Source organism: Oryctolagus cuniculus, chromosome 1, assembly GCF_051225735.1.
Source record: "Oryctolagus cuniculus isolate XC-2025 breed Fujian yellow rabbit chromosome 1, ASM5122573v1, whole genome shotgun sequence".
In the NCBI taxonomy this organism is placed as follows: Eukaryota; Metazoa; Chordata; class Mammalia; order Lagomorpha; family Leporidae; genus Oryctolagus; species Oryctolagus cuniculus.
The window spans coordinates 199,283,919-199,307,329 of record NC_142867.1 but is presented as its reverse complement, the minus strand read 5'-3'; the positions used below and the strand labels follow the sequence as shown (position 1 = coordinate 199,307,329).

Here is a 23,411-nt window from a genome sequence, read left to right as displayed (position 1 = left end):
GATGTTAGGTATTTTTTGATAAAGGAGACAGGGCCCTTTCTCTGCGATGCTGGGATGTCACCACCTTACTTTGAAGAACCCATCAGTTAGGAGAGACAAAATAGGGTGTTAGTTGAAAAATAAATGACAGGCCGGCGCCGCGGCTCACTAGGCTAATCCTCCGCCTAGCGGCGCCGGCACACCGGGTTCTAGTCCCGGTCGGGGCGCCGGATTCTGTCCCGGTTGCCCCTCTTCCAGGCCAGCCCTCTGCTGTGGCCAGGGAGTGCAGTGGAGGATGGCCCAGGTGCTTGGGCCCTGCACCCCATGGGAGACCAGGAAAAGCACCTGGCTCCTGGCTCCTGCCATCGGATCAGCGCGGTGCGCCGGCCGCAGCGCGCCGGCCGCGGCGGCCATTGGAGGGTGAACCAACGGCAAAGGAAGACCTTTCTCTCTGTCTCTCCCTCTCTCACTGTCCACTCTGCCTGTCAAAAAAAAAAAAAAAAAAAAAAAATAAATGACAAAGAGCCAACCCAGATTTTGTCCAGGTAATGTATCCATATTGTAAGAATCTTAATATTTTTCTTTTCTAATCATTTAAATTCTGTATATATAATCTTAATGTAATTATATACCTCTTATGTTCAATATTCATTATCAATGATATACTGGTTATAACATTTCTGATTCTATGAACTTTATAATTAGAGATATTTTTCCTTATGAAAGCAAAGGGTCCAAGGATTTTATGGAGAATGTTTAGTTTTAAATTTTGATTTATTTTGTTATTTGTCTGAGAGGCCGAGAGAGGGGAAAATATAGAGGGGAAGAGAGAGAGAGAAAACTCCTCATTATTGGTTAACTCTCCAAATGCCAAGGGAGCTGAAAACTCAATCTAGATCTTCCGTGTGGCTGGCAGGAACCCAACTACTGTAGCCATCACCTGCTGCCTCCCAGGGCACACATTAGCAGGAAGCTGGACTTGGGAGCAGGCAGTCCAGTATGGGATGTGAGTGTCCTAGATGGCATCTTAATTGCTATACCCAATTCTTACTCTGGTAATGAGGAATATTTCAATCATGCCTTCTACTCAGCTGTACTTCCCAAGGGTTTTTTGATAAGACACACACAGGGATCAACTGGGAAGTAACTATCAACACAGCACTTTCATTATCTGGCTTACGACCCAGTTCCCCATTGTAGGGCTCTCTGGAAAATTGGATTAGTGCATGTGGTTTAGGCTTCAGGCCAAAGAAGAGCCTTCAACCTGAGTCCAAATCTAAATCTTGGAATAGTAGTACTTTCTGGTGTGCCGCATACTACAGTATGTATAGATGATGACTTGCATGCTGTGGCAAGACTATATATGGGAAGAAGTGGCCAGGCCTGCTCTGAGTCCATTTACTTACTGTGCCATGTGTAGAAAATCACAAAGGGAGAGAACAGATGCGTGGCTAGCTTCTGCCCATGGGTAAGCATGATGTGGTCACTGTCGTGCCTTCTAACCAATCAGATTAGCAACTCTTCTTCCCTTGGAGCGGGTGGCTAGGATAGGGTGAGTAGAGGCAATATTTTCTCCTCCTTATAAATCTTAGTTTTTGTTGAAAAGTCATGTATTCAAAATAAAATAGCCATGGTGTCAGAGGCTATCTATATTTTCTTGGAGTTTAGTCCACATGTGTAGGGTTCCTGTCCAGTTAAGCTATTGGTGGTGAAAAACTTGAGGTTAGCTGGGCGGAGGCTCCCTGATCAGCTTGGTGTGTAGAGCCTGATACCTTTCCATTTAGGGACTCCCAGCTTAAGATATGGACTGCTGGCCTGCGTTAGCGTCTTGGTTGTTGTTTAAATTAAAGGTTTTGGCTGAGTTCTGTTTGAAAAAAATCTCAGCTGCTGATGTTTGAGATCCTAGTTGTTGAATTGAAGCAGAGAGCTGGCCAGACATTTTAGAAAGTCATCATGCATGACAAGATCAGCAGTTAAAATTACTTTCCTTACTAGCTAGTGTGAATTTTTATAGGGAGATTTCTTTAAATGGAACAATACCTCCCTTTGAAAAGGACTTCTTTTTGCTCATAAGTCATTTAACAGCTGGTTCTTTTTATTTCCACAGGGAGCAAAGAGATGGTTCGAGTGATGCGGAAGAAGGGCATTGAGCATCATCCCAATTTCCGTGCTGTTAAACACGTCCCGTTTGACCAGTTTATACAGCTGGTTGCCCATGCGGGTTGTATGATTGGAAATAGCAGCTGTGGGGTGCGAGAGGTTGGAGCCTTTGGAACACCTGTGATCAATCTGGGAACACGTCAGATTGGAAGAGAAACAGGTGTTTACCTTGTTTATATCTCAACCTGCTAGGCTTTACATTAAAAATTTTTTTTAATTTATTTTCATTTTATTTGAAGGGCAGAGAGACAGATGGAGAGAGATCTCTCATGTGTTGGTTTTCTATGCAAATGTGCCCCAAAGCCAGGGCTGAGTCAGGACACCAGAACTCAATTTAGGTGTTCCACGTGGATGGCTAGGACCCAAGTACATGATCCATCATCAGCTGATTCCCAAAATGTCCATTAGTAGGAAGCCGGATCAGAAGCAGAGTAGCTGGGACTTGAACCAGGCTCTACTATGTGAGCTGCAGTCATCCCAAGTGGTGACTTAACCCTTGTGCCAAATGCCTGCTCCTGACTAGACTTTATGCATGTGTATGAGTTATTATAAGAAAGGCATGTACCAGTGCTGGGCATATACTTTTGTGAACAAGTAAATGAATAAGGTTAATGACCAGTTACAGTCTAAAATTTATAAACACACACAGTTATTACCAGTTTCTTTTAGTTCCATGTCCTTTTATTATCCTTGTAATGTCAATTAGAGCTAAGTGATTTTTAGTTAATTATAGTCTTTGATGTCTGTGTTTAAGAGAATGTGGTTGACTGTGTCATAAGTGTACGAATGCTAGTCTTTCATTTTCTGGGCCTGGTAGAGAGTCCCTTCAGTCGGTAGAGGATGGCAGTTCTGAGTAGGTGCCTCTCCATAACCTACACGTAAATAAGACAATTATTAATGAGTTTTCTAACTGAGCTAGATCTTAATTATTAAATTAGTTCAAATTCTAACACTGTCTACAGGCAGATATATATCTGTTGTTAATGGAAAGTGTATGTCATTAACAGAAAGAGAACAGGACCAGAACCAAGGAGATTAGTTCCAGCGCTGTTCTTTCTTCCCTTCTTCATTACTGCCACCTCACTTTCTGCTTTCTTTAGACCTTTTCCTCCTCTCATTCCTAGCATATTACTTTGTTCCCCATTTCATAGAGAAACTAGAAGCCATGAAATGGAAATTCTTTCAAATTTATTAATTAAGAAAATATTTAGGGGTGAGTGTTTGACTTAGTGTTAAGCTACAGTTTGGTATGACTGCATCCCATAACAGGATGCCTGGGTTCAAGTCCCAGCTTTGCTTCTGACTCCAGCTTCCTGCCAGTGAGCAATGTTGGAGGCAGCAAGTGATGGATCAAGTAGTTGGGTCCCTGCCACCCAAGCAGGAGGATCTTGGATTGACTTCCTGGTTCCTGGCCATTGTAGGCGCCTGGGGAGTGAGCCAGTGGATGGGAGCACTCTGTCTCTGTCTCAAATAAATAAATAATTTTAAAAGAAAATTTTCAGTAAGCACCTACCATGTGCTGGGCAGAGGGATCTAGCAGTAAACTAGACTAACAAGACCCAAGTTCTCATTTAACTTAGATGATAAACAAACAAAAATAAAAATATCAGGCTTTCTTTGTACTGTGCAGACTGTTCACACAGGAGTGTAATGGGCTACAATCAGTTGGGTAAAGGAAGCCTTCTTAGGAGGTGACACTTAAGTTGAGATCTGATTGAGAAGGAGTTTGCTAGGTGAGGATCAGGGAGAAGCAGAAGGAACAGCCAATGTGAAGGCTTTAAGTTGGGAACAAGCTTGATGTATCTGAGAGACAACAGGGCCATGGAGCTATAGAGTAGTGGTGAGGCAGAGTGGGGCAGACGATGTTGTAGAAAGCAGCAGACCTTGGTAAGCCAGTGTAAATCAGTGAGAATTCTCGGGAATGACATTTAAGGGATACAGTGACCCAACATGACTTGCATTTTGGAAAAATCACTGTGGCTGCTCTACAGAGGATAGAATGTGACGGGGCAAGAGGAGAAGCAAGGAGACTAGTTAAGGGACAGGAGATGATAGTGGCTTAGACCAAGTGGTGGAGAATGGAGAAATGAAGGGAAGTTAGATTTCGGGTTTGTTACAGTGCTTGCTGATACCTGAAGGGAGAGAGATGACTGACAATTAGATTTTTGGATTGGGCAGCAGGGGTGTTCTTTCCTGATGTGGAGGACCCTGGGGAAGGACTGGGTGTGGAAGAGGATGGAATTAAGTGTTCTCTTATGGCTATGAGAAATTTGAAACATTTATCAGCTATCAGAGCAGAGATGGCAAGTAAGCAGCTAGAGAGATAGTTCCAGGCAGAGTTCGAGTTGGAGTTAGAAATTTGAGTCATTGGCACATGGATGCTATATAGTTAGGCTATTAGCTCAGTTGCTGAACTGAAATGGAGAGTCCCCAAATAATAGTGCCTTAAATAAGTTGGATTTTCTTTCTTTCTCACTGGAAGGGTAGCTTCACAATCAGCTGAGACTTGGTCCCTATCCATCTTCTTGATGGTTGCTCCAGCTGTTGCTGTCAAATCCAAATTGAGCCATTGGGAAGGAGGAAGGGGATAAATATCTTTCCCTTTGAAGTCATGACCTAGAGATATATCTTCTTATATCCACCAGGACCTAGCCACATGGTCCCATATAGTTACAACGGAATATAGCCTCTTAGGTAGTAGAGAGAGATAATCTTTGGCTGTGTGATCAACTAAACCTTCTGTTCCTTGTATAAAGTAAAGGCATTGAGGATAATGGCACCAAGCCATAGTTGGTATCTAAAAGCAAGGAACCAAGTGAGATTACCCAGAGAGAACGTGCAGTTAGGGCAGAAAGTGGAGCCCAGGACCATGCTCTGGAGCCCTTCAACATTTAGGGTTCTGGTGAGGAGGGAAGGATGAGCAGGAAGACTGAAGAGGAACTGCCAGAGACATTGGAGGAAAACCAGGACAGTGGTGCTTCCAGGAGCTGGCCCAGCATGTCGCTGCGAGGTGGAGTAAGATGTGAAAGAATTGAGCTTTGACAGCATGGTCTCTACACTGTCTGCCATCATGCTTACATAAATGTGTATAAATGTCCTCTGTCTTACCTTGACAGTGGTTGCGTGGCGAGGGGTGTCTCTCCTGCCAGTCCATGGCTTATCTACCTGTGTTCTGCATGCCACCCCTCCTGCCTTCTCAGGGACCTGTCCATCAGTCATCCTTTCTCTCCATGTCTATTTAACCTCCTCATCAGCTGGATATGCCTAGGCCTCTCTGTAAACAAAAGAATACAAAACAACCCTTTCCCCGACCCCACACCTCTGTGTAGCCACCACTCTTTGGCTCTTCTCTTCTGCCAAGCTTATTGAAAATGTGGTTGTTTTCACTGTACTTTTTCACAGTCAGGAAATGTGTGGTGAGCAGCTAACCGGCATTGACCTGCAGACGGGCCGGCATAGCCTGACCAGCTGACTGAGCTCACCAGCTGTGAGCAGATGGAAGGCAGGGCAGGTAGAGAGGGCAGACCTGATGGATGGCCAGGCAAGTGGTACATGGATGCTAGATCAGTCCACCTTATTTATGTCAATAAGCAAACGAAAACATGTTTCTTCTCTTTGGGAATAACACGAGTGCCCTTAAGTGTTTGATACATGGAAATCTTGCTTAAAGGGCTTTAGAAGGTCTAAGGTAGAAATGTTGATGTTCCCCTAACAGGGATGGGAGCCTTTTTTCTGCCAAGGGCCACTTGAGCATTTATAACATCTTCTGTGGGCCAAATGTTTCACAGGCTTTGTATGGCCTACAGGCCAGGCGCTCCCCACCCCTGCAAAATAGAAGACTGATGCATTTCAGGGCCAATTATGAGCACACACCCTGCTAGCTTCCTTATTCTTTGGGTATTTCCACGTCCAAACCATTGTAATGTGTCGCTGGCTCCACCTAGGGGAGAACGTCCTTCACGTCCGGGATGCTGACACCCAAGACAAAATACTGCAAGCCCTGCACCTTCAGTTTGGCAAACAGTACCCTTGGTGAGTAGCCCGCCTTTGGTGGTGGTGCTGCCTCAGGCACCACCCTAACGTTTGAATCACTGTGTAATCATCTATCCCGACAGAGCTTTCCTTCTAACGCTGAGAGCTCCCTAGCTGCTGGCGAGACAGGGATGGTAACTGTCATACGCCTTACTATTATGCCAGGGGCTCTGGTGGGGAATGTTTTTGTCTCAGTTAGGAAATACTTCTTTAACCTAACCTGCTTTTCTGTTAAGTATTAGAAAATAATGGCACTAGCTTTCCTTAAAATAGTTAAACACTTTAATTTTGGCTGCCCTCTTTTTCGTCAAATGGATGAAGTTTTCTGATGTTTGAATTTTTTTTCTAAAAATAATTTTGTTTTCTCAAAAATTTAAAGATAAAACCAAAAAAGCCAAAAAAAAGTACCAGTAAGCACTAAGTTACTATGTTGCTGAAGAGATTTGTGTTTTTTAAGTTCTATATAATTAGGATTCCAAGGTTTTTTTGGCTTTGTGAAAGTAACAAATAAAATTGAATGTATGTTTCATGTACTCTATGCTGTTTTTTTTATTTTGACAGGCAGAGTGGACAGTGAGAGAGAGAGAGAGAAAGGTCTTCCTTTTGCCATTGGTTCACCCTCCAATGGCCACCACAGCCGGCACGCTGCAGCCGGCACACCGCACTGATCCTATGGCAGGAGCCAGGTACTTCTCCTGGTCTCCCATGGGGTGCAGGGCCCAAGCACTTGGACCATCCTCCACTGCACTCCCGGGCCACAGCAGAGAGCTGGCCTGGAAGAGGGGCAACCGGGACAGAATCTGGCGCCCCGACCGGGACTAGAACCCGGTGTGCCGGCGCCGCAAGGCAGAGGATTAGCCTAGTGAGCCGCGGCCCCGGCTTATGCTGTTTTGAAATACATATTCATAGTGAAGATATTATTTTAAAAAGGAAGGAGCATGATGTGTTTTGCACCTGAAGTCTGAGATCCCATTAAATCATGCCCCAGCTTCATTTAACTTGCATGGGAGAAGCATTTGATTCACTTGACTTTTGGTTATTGCAGTTCAAAGATATATGGCGATGGAAATGCTGTTCCAAGAATTTTGAAGTTTCTCAAATCTATTGATCTCCAAGAGCCGCTGCAGAAGAAATTCTGCTTTCCTCCAGTGAAGGAGAACATCTCTCAAGACATTGACCATATTCTGGAAACTCTAAGTGCCTTGGCTGTTGATCTCGGTGGGACAAACCTCCGAGTTGCAATAGTCAGCATGAAGGTAAAATAACTCTCAAGCTCTTAACTTTACATCCCATATGAGTAATTGGTTTTTCAAAAAGTGTACTGGATGGTAAAACTAGAAACATGGAGAACTTGTAACCATTTACCTATTGTATTGACTTTGGGGTCCATTATAACATTTGTCTCACTCTTTTACTAACCTAATTCAGCAATTGAATTCTCAGGGAATCCAAGGTAGTAAGTAAACTTGTGCTGACAATGGGGTGATCCATGTAGGCATTAACCAGACCATGACCTCAGTGTTGACAGGCTGAGAGAGCCTCCCTAAAAATAAATTGTCCATGTTAAAATGATCTCTAATGACATAATGGGGGGAAATAAGCCTACCAAAAATATTTGTTTGAAATATTGTAGATGTATAAAGTTTCAGGAGTTCATGAGAAATAGTAGAGATTTTGTTTATTTATTTATTAGAAATTTACTTATTTAGGGGCCAGCACTGTGATGTAGAAGGTTAAGCCTCCACCAGCATCCCATATGGGTGCTGGTTCCAGTCCTGGCTGCTCACACCAATCAAGCTCCCTGCTTATGCACCTGGGAAAGCAGTGGAAGATGGCCCAAGTGCGTGGGCCCCTGCACCCACATTGGAGACCTGGAAAAAGCTCCTGGCTCTTGGCTTCAGCCTGGCCCAGCCCCAGCTGTTGCGGCCATTTGGGGAGTGAACCAGCAGATGGAAGATCTCTCGCTCGCTCACTCTCCTCTCTCTGTATCTCCACCTTTCAAATAATTAAATCTTTGCCAAATATATTTATTTATTTATTTGAAAGGCAGAGTTTCAAATACTTAAAACCTGCTGGTTCACTCTCCAAATAGCTGCAATGGCCTGGGGATGGGCCAGGCCAAAGCCAGGAGTCTGGAACTCCATCTGGGGCTCTGAGGGTGCATGGGCCCAAGCACTTAGGCCTTCTACTGCTGCTTTCTCAGAAGCATCAGCAGGGAGCTGGATCAGAAGTGGAGCAGCCAGGATTGGAACTGGCATCCATGTGGGATGCCAGCATTGCAGGTGATGGCTTAATCTGCTGGGCCATAATGCTGGACCCAAGATTTTAAACAACATTGTGGGAAATATATTAATGTCATTAGGTCAAGTGAGGAAAACAAAACAAAGCCAAAAGCCTTCCCTTATAAGTACATTTTTAAAAGTGCTAGAAGAACATTAACATAAAGATGATTTATTCCAAATCAGCAACCAACATCCTCTGTAATCATGAGATTCTAGAGGCATTTCTGTTGAAATCAAGAAAAAAAGGATATTTTCTGTAACATTATTTGACATAATTCTGGGAGTTATGAAGGACCTAAAGTGAGGAACAGCAAAAATGAAGACTTGAGACAAGGTAAAACCAAAAATACTATTCATTGAAAACACGAATAAATCAAATAGCAATTGTGTTGGTAAAACAACTGATTAAAATGACTGGATTTTTAAAAAATATTTTAACTTTTTTAAAAAAATTATTTATTTATTTATTTATTTATTTGGAAGACAGAGATACAGAGAGAGAAAGAGAGAGAGAGAGTGAACCATCTGCTGGTTCACTCACCAAATGGCCACAACAGCCAGGGCTGGGCCAGGCCAAAGCCTGGAGCTTCTTTGGGTCTCCCATGTGGATACAGTGCCCAAGGACTTAGGTCATCTGCTGCTGCTTTCCCACACACATTAGCAGGGAGCTGGATTGGAAGTGGAGCTGCTGGGACTTTAGCTGGCGCCCATATGGGATGCTGACACTGCAAACAGAAACTTAACTTTTTTTTTTAATATTTATTTATTTAATTACTTATTTATTTGAAAGTCAGAGTTAGAGAGAGAAGGAGAGGCAGAGAGAAAGAGAGGTCTTCCATCTACTGGTTCACTCCCCAGTTAGCCACAGTGGCCACAGCTGCACCGATCCGAAGCCAGGAGCCAGGAGCTTCCTCCAGGTCTCCCACATGGGTGCAGGGGCCCAAGCACTTGGGCCATCTTCCACTGCTTTCCCAGGCCATAGCAGAGAGTTGGATCAGAAGTGGAGCAGCTGGTACTCAAACTGGTGCCTATATGGGATGCCGGCACTGCAGGCGGTGGCTTTACCCGCTATGCCATAGCACTGGCCCCAGAAGCTTAACTTTCTTCGCCACAGCGCTGGCTCCAAATAGCTGAATATTATGCTAAATATAGAAGTGTCAATAATTTTCTACTACGTGAAATTGCAGGCAAAGGTTTGAGTTTTCCTTTGGTGAGTGTTTCTCAACCCTGTCTGCATGTCAGCCTTACCTGGATGCTTTAGCCCCACACTAATTAAATTGGAATTTCTGAGGCTGGAGTCCAGGCATTGATAGTTGTTAAAAGCTGCCCAGGTGATTCTGATACACAGTGAAGGTTGACAAACACTGCTCTTAGGTTTATTTTTTATTTATTGTTAAAGATTTGTTTATTTATTTTAAAGTCAGAATGACACCAGAGTTGGTATTGTGGCACAGAAGGTTAAGCCACCACCTGCAACACCAGCATCCCAAATGAGTGTTGGTGTGAGTCCTGGTGCCTCCACTTTCCATCCAGCTCCCTGTTAATGCGCCTGGGAAAGCAGTGGAAGATGGCTCAAGTGCTTGGGCCCCTGCCACCCATGTTGGAGACCCAGTCCTGGCCATTGCATCTGTTTAGGGAATGAACCAGTGGATGGAAGATCCTTCTCTTTCTGTCTCTCCCTTTCTCTCCATAGTTCTACCATTCAAATAAATAAATAATTAAAAAAAAAAAAAAAAAGAAAATAGAGAAGGAAAAAACACTGCCTTTTTAAAAAGAAAGAGGAAAAGAGAAGAAAAGACAATGAGAAAGACACCCTCAGTCCACTGGTTCACTCCCCAGATGCCGGCAATAGCTGGAGTTTGGCCAAGAACTTCATCTGGGTCTCCCAGGATGGTGGCAGGAACCCAAGTATTTGGGACATCATCTGCTGCCTCCCAGATGCAACAGCAGGAAGCTAGATCAGAAGTGGAGGTGGGACTTGATCCCAGGCACCCCCATATGGAAGCTGCACTTAAACCACTGCATCACAACAGCTGCTCGTCTGGGCTTAATTTTAATGACAGTCATTAGTGACAGCTATAACCTCTGTGTTTAATAAAAGTCCATTAAGAACTAGAGTATTGCCAACTGCTAAGAAATGATTAGAGGGGAAGAAGAGTTCGACGTGTAAGGGCATAAAAGAAAAGATAGATGAAAGAATTAAACCATTGTGGGCAGGGCTGGCACCATGACTCACTTGATTAATCCTCTGCCTGTGGTGCTGGCATCCCATATGGGCGCTGGGTTCTAGTCCTGGTTGCTCCTCTTCCAGTCCAGCTCTCTGCTGGGGCCCAGGAAGGCAGTGGAGGATGGCCCAGGTGCTTGGGCCCTGCACCCACATGGGAGACCAGGAGGAAGCACCTGGCTCCTGGCTTTGGATCTGTGTAGCTCCGGCCATAGCGGCCATTTAGGGGGTAAACCAACGGAAGGAAGACCTCTCTCTCTCTCTCTCTCTCTCTCTGTCTAACTCTATCTGTCAAATAAAATTTGGATATTATATTAAGAATTAAATTTATGAAAAAAAACATTGTGGGGCCAGCGTTGTGACACAGTAAGTTAAGCCACTGCTTGCAAGGCTGGCATCCCATGTAAGCACTGATTGGAGTCCCAGCTGCTTCACTTCCCATTCAGCTCTCTGCTAATATGCCTGGCCAAGAAGAAGCAGAAGCCCAAGTGCTTGGGGACCTGGATGAAGCTCCTGGCTTCTGGCTTCAGCCTGGCTCAGCTCTAGCTGATATGGACATTTGGGGAGTGAATAGGCAGGTAGATATTTGTCTCTGTCTCTCCCTCTCCGTGTAATTCTGCCTTTCATATAAATGAATGAATCTTTAAAAAATTATTTTTATTTCAGAGCAGAATGTTGTGCCATCTAGTGTGATACAAATACTTTTCTCTGTTATTCTGTTTTTAGATTTTTATTTTTTAAGGTTTCTTTATTTATTTGAAAGGCAGAGTTATAGAGAGAGAGGGAGAGACAGAGATCTTCCATCTGCTGGTTCATTCCCCAACTGGCCACAACAGCCAGGGCCAGGCTGGGCCAAAGCCAGGAGCCAGGAGCTTCATCTGGGTCTCCCACATGGGTGCACAGTCTCAAGCGCTTGGGCCATCCTCTGCTTCCTCCTCAGGTGCATTAGCAGGGATCTGGATTGGAAGTAGAGCAGCTGGGACATGAACCAGTGCCCAAATGGGATGCTGGCAATGGCAGGTAGGCCCAATGCATGCCACAGTGCCTGCCCCATAAAAGTAATTCTTTAGAGGCACAACCAGCTTACCAATACCTGTCTTTGACTCATATTGTAATTTGAATAAAGCAGGAATGTGAAGGAAATAAGAAAAAACAAAGTAGATATCCCATTCACAACAACAAAAACACCTAAAAACAATCAAAACCAAAAAACTATGAGATTTTCATAAAGGTAGTTGTAAAACTTTACTGAGACTTATAAAGACTTGAAAAAATGTCCTGGGGCTGGTGTTGTGGTATAGCAAGTAATGGCACCACCTACAGTGCCGGCATCCCATATGGATGCCACTTCGTGTCTCGGCTGCTCCACTTCCAGTCCAGCTCCCAGCTAATGGTCTGGGGAAAAGTAGTTTGGGCCTCTGCACCCATGTGGGAGGCCCGAATGAAGCTCCTGGCTTTGGCCTGGCAGAGCCTGGCCTCTGTGGCCATCTGGAGAATGAATCAATGGATGGAAGATTTTTTTTTTTCTCTCTCTCTCTCTCCTTCTCTCTGTAACTCTGAATTTCAAAAAATAAATAAATCACTTTTGAAAAATGCCCTCAATGGAAGTATTGAGTGCTTTTTAAATGTCAGTGCTTTCTGAATGGTTTATAAGTGCAACATGATTCTAGCTGGCATTTCATTGGGGTTTTAAAAGTTTAGCAAAATAACCGTAAATCACAGTGACAGTTTAAAGTTTCACAGTATTGCTCTGAAATTTACTTAAAATAATACGCAAGTGAGATGAGCAAGAAAAACCTGCAATGGATAGGAGGGACCATGTTTGGTATTAGAACACATCACAAAGCACAGTAACGCAGTCGTCTGTGCCGGCCAGCATGGACATTTACCCTGAGCAAATCGAGTATCCAAGCCATTACTGGCTTCACCGTGGGAGCTGATTAAAGCTCAGCTACTCAGGATAACTCTTTATTGCCTCAGTATTTAAGCAAGAAAATATTGCCAACTTGAAAGAGTAAAATATGACCTTTTAAAGAACCAGATTGAGGCGAGCCAACATTCACCTTAAGCGTAAAAGGAGCCCAGCTCTTCGGCTGTGGAGTTGTCCTTGCTTCCACAGCCCTGTATTGGGATGGATTCCCAGGAATGTGCCTGGGCTTATCCCAGGCCAGGCTAAGCCAGATAGTGGCTTCCTCCCCAGCAGTCATCTGAGTCTGCAGAACTATTCTATGGCAATGTCTGATTCCTCATGAAAAAGATCAAAAGATTCATGGTATTCTCCTTAACCACTACCAGTGAGTCAGATTTATTATTTTTTCTCTTTTAGGGTGAAATAGTTAAGAAGTATACTCAGTTCAATCCAAAAACCTATGAAGAGAGGATTAACTTAATCCTACAGATGTGTGTGGAAGCTGCAGCAGAAGCTGTAAAACTGAACTGTAGGATTTTGGGAGTAGGTGAGATTGTAAATTGCATATCCAAGAAATGCTCATTTTAATGTACAAAGCTTACTAAGTTCTGATGCATGACTGAGCATCAAGTCAGTGTTTGCCCTGTGTATAGATGGCTCCAGGTCCTGGCTGTGACCTCAAGCACAGGGACTTCCCAGGACACCAGTAAGCAATATGGAAGAAGCATTTTCAAACCTGTAAACCCATGGGTAGCTATAGATTTAGCTCAGAACTGCTGGATATTTCCTTGCAGTCCTTGGTAATGTTTGTCTTAGGAGATCTTGTGTGAATTAATTTGTGTTCTGAGTCCAGGAAGCTGCCATACTTTCCTAATGAGAATTATCTTCCTCGTGTCTGTGGTGGAGCTCAGGCATTTCCACAGGTGGCCGGGTAAATCCTCGGGAAGGAATTGTGCTGCATTCAACCAAACTGATTCAAGAGTGGAACTCTGTAGACCTCAGGACTCCCCTGTCTGACACTCTGCATCTCCCCGTGTGGGTAGACAATGATGGCAACTGTGCTGCCCTGGCAGAAAGGAAATTTGGCCAAGGAAAGGGGCTGGAAAACTTTGTGACACTTATCACAGGCACAGGTAAGGGGGTTAAGGGAAGGTTGCTGGCAGTATGTGTTGGGACTTGTCGTCAATGCAGGTAGTTACAGCTCTGCCTTAGCCTTCACTTCTTGCTTGAGTAGTACTTGAAGGAGAGTCACACGTGGGAGCCTCAGGCCTGCTCAGGTCTTTTCTGACCATGTGCCCAGCGCAAAACATGCATGTGGCCCTCCAAATTCCCAGGAACTTGTGAGAGCTACTCAAAGCTCATATTCCCCAAAGCCTCTCATTCTCCCCTTTTCCTCCCTTTTGATTAGCCTGTCGTATGCCCCAAATGTTACCCTTTGCTCTAGGAAGCAGATATGAATACATTTTACCTTTCACTGTCACTGACAGACACCATTTCGGTGTAACCACCTCAGCACTGGGACAGTTCCCAGTTAAGTGATAAAAAAGCAAGCCCTTTCAACTGATGATCTATGGAGCTGCCAGACTGGTCAAAAACCATCCATAAATTTTTGGGAATAGGCTTGTTTTGTTCCCTGAGATACTAGTATCTGTAATGTACTGGTGTGTATACCAGTGCTGGGAATGTGAGCTGTTGAGCTCTGTGAACACCAAGCTGGGAAGTAGGTGATGGGATCAGGGAACTCTCACACCAGAAAACTCTCTTATTAGATGCAGCTGATTTTATTTTGTTTAAGAAGTTGCAAACTTTTGGTGTTGAGTTTCCAGAGTTTAAAAAAAAAAAAATTGGTTCTGACAGTATTGAGAATTTCTTCATCGCTTTAGTGGCAAGAGGTACTTTTACAGTCCCTTATTCTGTCATTTATGCTTAGCTCTTTCTTTTCTTTGTTTTAGATTTTATTGTATATATTTAAGGTATGCTATTAATTTAAAAATGAATTAATTGATGTTATTTATTTGAGAGTAACAGTGAGAATGAGAGAGACAGATCCCATCCCCAGGTTCACTCACCAAATGCATGCATTGGCTGGAATTGGGCCAGGCTGAAGCAAGCAGTTGGGAATTCAAACCAAGTGTTCCACATGGGTGACAAGAACCCACTTGAACCATCATCTGCAGCCCCCCAGGGTGTGCATTAGTAGGAAGATGGAATCAGGAGCAGAGCTGGACCCAAAGCCAGACACTGCAGTATGGGATGTGGGTGTGGGTTCTCGGCTGGTATCTTAACTACTGGGCCATATGCCTGCCTGCAATTTATTTTTTGTTATTTTTTAAAGATTTTATTTATTTATTTGAGAGGTAGAGTTACAAAGAGAGAGGGAGAGGGAGAGAGGGAGAGAGAAGGAGAAGCAGAGAGAGAGGTCTTGGTCTTCTATCATCTGGTTCACTCCCCAAATGGCCACACAGCGGAGTTGGGTCGAACCAAAGCCAGGAGGTAGGAGCTTTTTCTGAGTCTCCCACACAGGTGCAGAGGCCCAAGCACTTGGGCCATCTTACACTGCTTCCCCAGGCCATAGCAGAGAGCTGGATTGGAAAAGGAGCAGCCAGGACATGAACTGGCACTCAGATGGGATGCTGGCGCCACAGGCAGAAGCTTAGCCCACTATGCCACAGCACTTACCCTGCAATTTATTTTTTAAACAAGGAAATAGACTCAGATAGTAAGTAGTTGAGCCAGCATTTCATCTGAGACATGTCTAACTTAAACACTTGTGCATATAAACTCTAGAACACTGGCTACCTTTTAAGTTCACAGATGTTAGCTCATGCACTTCCTCTTTCAGTCTCAGTTTTAGCAAGCTTGGATAGCGTTTCCTGCTCAGAGTAGCTGGTAAGCTGCAAATCAGAGGTATGGGGGTTGAAGAATAGGTGCCACCAGAAGTGACAGATGACAGGGACAACTCTATACGCAGAGCATCCTAAGGCAAACCGCCCTTTACTCCTTGGTTTCTCCTAAACTCCGTAACAAAAGTCATTGGTATTCATAATTGTTGAATCACAGGTGTTTAGACATGGTGGCATCAAGAAGAGTTAAAACCATATTTCATATTCTCTGCTTCCCAAAGCAGCTATTCTGTGATGTTAGAAAGATTGCTTTATCTTGGGTTTCCTTGTTCAATGCAGAGGCTGAAGCAAGGACTTAGGTACAGGTGTTTTCTTTTAGAGGAGATCCTGAAAAGCAGGAGGGAGGAGGGGGAAGGGTGAAACAGAGTAGGAGGTGAGCCATTAAAGATGTACCATCCAAGTTGCCTCGGGGGCAGAACCTTCCCAGAAGCCTGCAGAATACCACCCAGAATTGTCCGGTTGGGTCTGCTTCAGTTGAGGTTTGTCTCTGGGTGACCTTGCAGGCTGTTCAATGTTTGAGAAAGTCTTCATGCAGAGGGACAGGCAGTGTGTCTGGGGGGAATACTGTCAACACGAGGTGAGTGTGAGCGTGCACTCAACTGTCCACCACAGCTGGGTCTTGGAATCAGTGAGCCAAGCAGCTGTGACACAGGGTATCAGAGGATCTGCTAAAGATACTTGTATAGGGGGTGAGCATTTAGCATGGGGTAAAGTTGCTGGTTAAGACGCTTGTGTCTCACATCAGAGTACCTGGGTTCAGTTCCAAACTCTAGCTCCTTACTGCAGCTTCCTGCTAATGTGGACCCCAAGAGGCAGTGGTGATAAAGCAAATGGATTCCTGCCACCTGTGTGGGAGATATGATTGAGTTCACAACTCCTCACCCAGCCCTGGCCAGTAGGAGCATCGGGGGAGTGAACCAGCAAATGGGAATGCTATCTCTTTGTCTCTCTAAGTATTTTTTTTTTTTAATAATTTCTCTCCAAACTGCTGCCAAATAAAGTTCTGGTACTTAATAAGCTTCGGCTGTCTAGAAAAGCAGGCATTATTTAGAACTTCCCAAAGCTTTGCTCTATAGATGGGGCACTGACCCAGCATAGTCTGCTTCAGGGAAGAGCCACTGTGCTGATTTTTGCCTCTCACTGTAGGAATAGGTGGTGGCATCATCCATCAGCACGAACTGATCCACGGAAGCTCCTTCTGTGCTGCGGAGCTTGGCCACCTTGTCGTGTCTCTGAATGGGCCCGACTGCTCCTGTGGAAGCCATGGCTGCATTGAAGCATATGCGTCTGGAATGGCCTTGCAAAGGGAAGCCAAAAAGCTACATGACGGTTGGTGTCTTGTTCCTGAGGACTTGAGTAATCAAATGGTAGACCAGTACTTCCAAGTAGACATTCCAAAGAGAGCTAACCACTGAAGCCAGAACTTTTAACCTTTTCACTTCCTAAGGGAAGAAGGGGCTCCCTTAGCCTGAAGCTGCAGGCGTCCTGGTTCTAACCTGGATCAGCAAGCTCCCTCTCCGGGGGGAGGTGGACAGGCTCCAGAGCTCCAGGAGAGCAGGGAAGATTTCTCCTGGTCTTATTTTCTGAGTCACATCCACTAGGTGGTTACTTAATACACATGTTAATGAAGACATAAATGGATAAACACGTTATAATATCTATTTTTTAGATGTTATCATTTTAAACTCTGAGAGACCTATTTGAATTAAAGCTGTTTCGTCTACGGCCATACCACCCTGAACGCACCCGATCTCATCTGAATTAAAGCTGTTTCTGGACATGTTATGAAAGTCAGTATGGTCTCTAGTCTATTGCAAACCAGAGTCCTTTAATGTCATTATAATGCAGTGTGCCAAGTACAGTGAGAAAGATGGCCAAGGAATGTAGATGTATTTAAGAAGAACTCCAGAGTTTTCTTCCCTGTCCCCTCCATATAGGACAGGAGGTACTAGGGTGCTGTCCTGGGGGTTGAGAGTCAGAGGATGCATAGAATTAGCCAGGCAGGGTTGGATGGCCAGCGGAGCCCTTCTAGGCTTGGAAGCAGTGGTGTTGGTGCATAACGGGCAAGGCAGGAGGGAAGCCAGGGCCAGCAGGTCATGGAGAAGCCATTACGACATTTTAGTGAAAAGACACGGGTGGACCTGAATTCTGGATTATTCACTGAACCATAACCTGTTTCTGAAGGGAAAGTGGCAGTTGAGTGGAGGATGGCCTTAAGTGGGACAGTTCTAGAGTGGCATCCAGTTTTTTGGTTGGACAGCTCGGGGTTGGGAATGTAATAGGAGGAACAGGTTTAGGTGGAAGAGAACAGTTCGATGCCTATGTACAGGTGTTGGAGATGCCTGGGATACATCTGGCTACAGTCTGTTGCTTAGGAGAGATGACTGGACTGGAGGGAGTTGGGGATCAGCGGCATGAAGCAACCTATGAATGAGAGCCAGGTGGCGGCCAGGACAGAGTCCTGGGAAACAGCAGTTGAGGGACAAGCAGAGGGATGGGAGCAAACCAGAAGAGGGCTGTCCTAGGAGTCAAAGCAGAGGATGTTTCAAGGAAGGAGCGGTCAGGACTATCGAGTGGAACAGAAGGAAAAGTTCGTTGGCTTTGGCCCTGAGGACGTCCTCTGAAGCCCTGAAACCGGTTTCTTTTTCAGCCTTGTTTTTATTATCATGCCCCTAAGGGAGTCTGTTTTCTCCTAATCATTCCTTCCCCATGAAACTTTAGCACACAGATACATTGTTCATCTGTTTGGATTTATATACAGTAAGTGTACCTGTGCTTCAGAGTATAGATATTTTTGTTCCCAAAACCAATCTGTGCACATATGCTGATGGAAAGGAGACAGTGGGGGTGGATGGGAAGGGTGAGAATGCAGGAGAGAAAGGGGTGCGGTCCCGAAAGTGGGGTCCCTGAAGAGGTGTCCGGAGAGCTGCAAAGCCAGGTACTGGGCCCAAGAGAGGGAAAGAGGGAAGATGTGCAAATGCGGAAGAGTCTGCAGCTGGGGCAAAAAGCAACCGCAGTCCCCGCCTGTGGAATCCTTTATCCGAGAGGTGGGAAGTATGGAAATCTGCTGGTTGGGTGGGCAGCTGAGGGCAGAGAAGAGAGCCATGAGGGTGAATGGGATGGAGATCCGGCCCAGGCGCCTGCAAGGGCCCGGGGAGGCAGGAGAGCGTCAGCTGGTGTCTGTGTGGCAGTCAGCACAATTAGGGGTTCTCTTCCCTCAGAGCCCAAGTCTAATAGCAGATGCGGAGGCACAGTGTTCTGGGTGAGACTGCCAGAAAACAAGGACTACAGAGAACAGCAGCAATAATAACCTTCTGCTTGTTTAGCACTTAACTGAGTACTTTATGTCATTATCTCCTTTAATCCTAAAATAATCCTACAAGGGGCGGTATTATTGCTGCAGCCTTCTAGAAAAGAGAAGCTTATAGAGGGGAAGTGACAAGGGTGCATCTGGGACTGAAGTCAGGCCAGCCTGTCCCTCAGCCACTGCCTCACTGCCATGCAATGCCAGGCCCCGGCCTCTGGGATGGATGGGGAGGGAGCCAGATGCAGGAGTTAGGTCATTGCAGGGAGAGGACTTTAAGGACTCTCACAAGTGAGAAAGGAGGGAGCCTCGGGGCTGGGAGGCTGTGGTCAGACTGGAGGATCTTCCAGTTAGGGAGCTTCTGGCTTACGGAGAACCAGACACGAGAAGGCAGCCAAGGATTCTGGGGCAATGGATATGAATATTTCTGAGTGACAGAGGGCTTTGCAACTGGAAAACACTGTCTTCTGTAAGCTTGGCCCTCTGTGGGGCTGCCCCAGCCCATTAATCGCTCCTCATTCTCACTCCACCCAAACAGAGGACCTGCTTTTGGTAGAAGGGATGTCAGTGCCGAAAGATGAAGCTGTGGGCGCGCTGCATCTTATCCAAGCTGCAAAACTTGGCAATGCAAAGGCCCAGAGCATCTTAAGAACAGGTGAGTGTATGGCTCTGGGCAGCTGTGCCACAGGGGCAAACCCGATTCCCTCAGGGGACCAGGGCTCCTCCAGGTCGGGCCGAGGTCTCATTCTTATGGGAGACGAAAAGGGAGAGGCGTCCAGTGTTTGTGGGTTTTGTTTTTGTTTTGTTTTGTTTTGGCAGCACTGTCTATTTAAACAGAAGCTTAGTTTGGTTTGATTTTATTTTTGTTTTTGTAAAGTTTTTTTTTATTTGAAAGTTGGAGTGACAGAGAAGGAGAGACAGAGAGGTCTTCCGTCTGCTGGTTCGCACTCAGGTGGCTTTAACTGCCAGAGCCGAGGCAGGCAAAGCAAGGAGCTTCTTCCAGGCCTCCCATGCGGTGGCTCACACACTTGAGCCATCTTCTGCTGCTTTTCTCAGGCCATTAACAGGGAACTGGACTGGAACCAGCGCCCGTATGGGAGTAGGCATTGCAGGTGGCGGCTTTACCTGCTATGCCACAACACCAGCCCCTAATTTTAATTTTTTAAAGTTGACATTTGTTGGCCGGCGCCACGGCTCACTAGGCTAATCCTCCACCTGCGGCGCCAGCGCCCCGGGTTCTAGTCCCAGTTGGGGCGCCGGATTCTGTCCTGGTCGCTCCTCTTCCTGTCCAGCTCTCTGCTGTGGCCCGGGAGTGCAGTGGAGGATGGCCCAAGTCCTTGGGCCCTGCAAGACTCCCAACACCCAGATGTGATAAAATTTGGGAAGATGATCATACACATTGTACACATATTACAAAATATAATACTATTACTCCATAAATTATACAAATATCAACTTTTTTTTTTTTGACAGGCAGAGTGGACAGTGAGAGAGAGAGACAGAGAGAAAGGTCTTCCTTTGCCGTTGGTTCACCCTCCAATGGCCGCCGCGGCCAGCGCGCTATTGCCAGCGCACCGCGCTGATCCGATGGCAGGAGCCAGGTGCTTCTCCTGGTCTCCCATGGGGTGCAGGGCCCAAGCACCTGGGCCATCCTCCACTGCACTCCCGGGCCACAGCAGAGAGCTGGCCTGGAAGAGGGGCAACCGGGACAGAATCCGGTGCCCCGACCGGGACTAGAACCCGGTGTGCCGGTGCTGCAAGGCGGAGGATTAGCCAGGTGAGCCGCGGCGCCGGCTAACATTTTATAGCATTTTTAACCATTGGAGGGTGAACCAACGGCAAAGGAAGACCTTTCTCTCTGTCTCTCTCTCTCACTATCCACTCTGCCTGTCCAAAAAAAAATAAATAAAAAAAAAAAAAAAAAAAAAAAGAACAAGTTCTGAGCAGCTTTAAAATACTGCCTCCTGCCACACAGTAGGAAGGCACCGGCCACTTGGAGCTGCTGGCTCCTTTCTGCCTTCCTCTTTGGTGTTCCTGATTGAGCTCTCTCCCTAAAGCTTACTCTGTTTTCCTCCAGCTGGAACAGCTCTGGGTCTCGGGGTGGTGAACATCCTCCACACCATGAATCCTTCCCTCGTGATCCTCTCTGGAGTCCTGGCCAGTCACTACATCCACATTGTCAAGGACGTCATCCGCCAGCAAGCCCTGTCCTCGGTGCAGGATGTGGACGTGGTCGTTTCGGATTTGGTTGACCCCGCGCTGCTCGGTGCTGCCAGCATGGTTCTGGACTACACAACTCGCAGGATCTACTAGGCCTCCAGGGGCGGACAGGGACCAGTGCTGGAGAGAGCTTTAGTGGAATCAACTTCTTGTCTTTGAGATGAACACTGCCTGAAAGGCAGATCCGTTACTTCGCTGGCAGGTGACTTCGGCACACGTGTTTTTGCTTTCTGTCTCTTCTTCCACATTTACCTTGTACAATCCCTGTTTTTGTAGATGTTACTTTTCCTGATGGTTTCCTAGTAGAGGTCGTTTTGACTCAAACTCTGTAAGTTCCGTCACAATTTTCTGTGCCAAAAGGAGCTATAATAAGAGACCAGGAAGCCTTAGGACTAAAATCAACCACTTAGACCTGCAGGCTGTGCCTGGGTTGTGAAGTTCATCCTGGAATTTGAATTAGTAATTCTTCCTCTAACCCCAAACTCAGATCACGGACAGGGATCCAGTCAGGGAAGAGCAGGAAACTTTACCAGGAAAGGCTTAAGTAAACTTGTTTTTAAAAAGTTTTATTGGGGTATTTTTTAAAGTATACAATTTGATAAGCTTTGGCATATGTATATACCCGTGAACCCATCACTACCATCAAGACATTGAACTTTCTGTCACCCGCAAATGTCATTTGTAAGACTTTACAGCAGGGATCTGAATTACAACAGCCTTGTGCTTATCTTCTTAGAGATAGCTGAGGAGCCACCAGGACGTACAGCCTTGGAAAGGAGATTAACGAACAACAGACACTTTCCCCTTCCTTATCATAGCGTGTTCACTCTGAGCCTGGGAGCTCCCCTACGGCAGCGTCTGGATGTGCCATACCCAGAGCCCAGATTTGTGGGTCTAGATTCTGACCAATTTTGCTTTCACTGGTATCAAAATATAAAAGCCAAAGGTGTGGCTTTTAATTGTAACCTGGAAGAAGTACTAATAGTCACTACTAAGTTCCTGCTGTGTGCCAGCCTCTGAATCAGGTGCTTCACATGTATTTTCATCAGCTGTGAGGGTTCTTTAAATCCCGTATAGAAACTAAACTTCATGTGTTTTAAGTGGCATACCTCAGGCCACGGGCTGTACTGAAGGAGCTGGTTTGAACCAGGTCCCTGTGTGCTTTTTCTACTAAGCCTTCAACCCCTCATTTCAAAACAGCTTTCAAAATGCTGATACATACTAGCTCGCTCGAGGCTACCAAATGCTTTAACAAGAATGCGATTTCCAAATGACTTATCCTTGGCCCTCTGTCTCAGCAGTGAGTTTAATCATATATTCCTCTCTGCTCTGGAAATCATGCCACTAGAATATTTGGCCTAGTGAAAGCTTTTTCTGGGTACTCTTAGATAATCTAGATGCTTACCCGTATATTTTCCAGATGGTTTGTTTTAGTTAAACCTGAAGGTTTATATATTGTCATTTCTGTGTTAACATATAAAATAAAATGAAGTAATCAGTGTCGCATTTGAATGACTTTCTCCTGGTGGGTTATGTGAAAGATAAGGCTGGCTGACTCCTAATACTCTGAATAACCTCCAGGTCCTGTTTTGTTCAAACATTCCATGGCGATTCCTGGGGAGGAAGCTCAGCTGAGCAGCAGTCACGTCTGGGCTAAGATGGCACACAGAGTGCGATCAGTCGTGCCCCAGTGAATCTATAACCACTCGGCACACCGACTGTATTGCTACCAAATAACTGAAAGGATGGTACCGAATCTAAAACCAGTCTTAGTTTCTAGTAAGTTCACAGAAAAGCTAATATATTTGACATAAATTATTACATATGGTCAAATGATCACAATTTATTTTATTTTAATGTAAATGTTATTGGTCTGAGCCAATTCTAAAGAAAAAATATATTTCCTTGTTGAAATACTAACTTGTTCGTTGTATTTTGTGTTTTTGTTTTTTTAATTTTACTTATTTGAAAGGCAGAGTGACAGAGAAAGGGACAGAGTTCTTCCATCTACTGGTTCATTACCCAAATGGCTATGACAGTTGGGGCTCGCCTGGGCCAGGACAACACCAGGAGCCAGGAATTCTATCCAGGTCTCCCCCATGGATGGCAGAGGCCCAAGCACTTCCCAGGTGCATTAGCAGGGAGCTGGATTGGAAGCAGAGCAGCCAGGACTAGAACTGACACTCTAGGATGCCAGTCTTACAGGTAGCAGCTTAGCTCCCCCACCCCTCTTTTAATTTGAAAGAGTTACAGAAAGAGAGAAAATCTTCCATCTACGGGTTCACCCCCAAGATGGCCACAATGGCTAGAGTTTGCCAGAGCGAAATCAGGAGCTAGGAGCTTCTGGGTCTCCCAGGTGGGTGCAGGGGCACAAGCACTTGGGCCATCCTCTGCTGCT

The 23,411-nt window shown here is 45.5% G+C and overlaps 1 protein-coding gene across 4 annotated transcripts in view; it reads left to right on the top strand.

Moving 5' to 3' along the window:
* Positions 1–22,933, top strand: part of GNE (glucosamine (UDP-N-acetyl)-2-epimerase/N-acetylmannosamine kinase) — a 57,905-nt gene extending 34,972 nt beyond the window's left edge. For 2 of the 4 annotated variants that reach the window (XM_051856366.3, XM_089300824.1), the window contains 8 exons: positions 2,087–2,299; positions 6,084–6,171; positions 7,217–7,427; positions 13,004–13,133; positions 13,498–13,719; positions 16,636–16,818; positions 19,332–19,448; positions 20,871–22,933. In XM_051856366.3, the coding sequence (XP_051712326.1) occupies positions 2,087–2,299; positions 6,084–6,171; positions 7,217–7,427; positions 13,004–13,133; positions 13,498–13,719; positions 16,636–16,818; positions 19,332–19,448; positions 20,871–21,106 (1,400 nt within the window). In that variant the 3' untranslated portion in view covers positions 21,107–22,933. Of the gene's footprint in view, positions 1–2,086; positions 2,300–6,083; positions 6,172–7,216; positions 7,428–8,636; positions 8,781–13,003; positions 13,134–13,497; positions 13,720–16,635; positions 16,819–19,331; positions 19,449–20,870 lie in introns of those variants that run through there. The other 2 variants (XR_016211072.1, XM_089300829.1) reach the window with 2 other exon arrangements.
* The last annotated feature ends 478 nt before the right edge of the window (positions 22,934–23,411 follow it).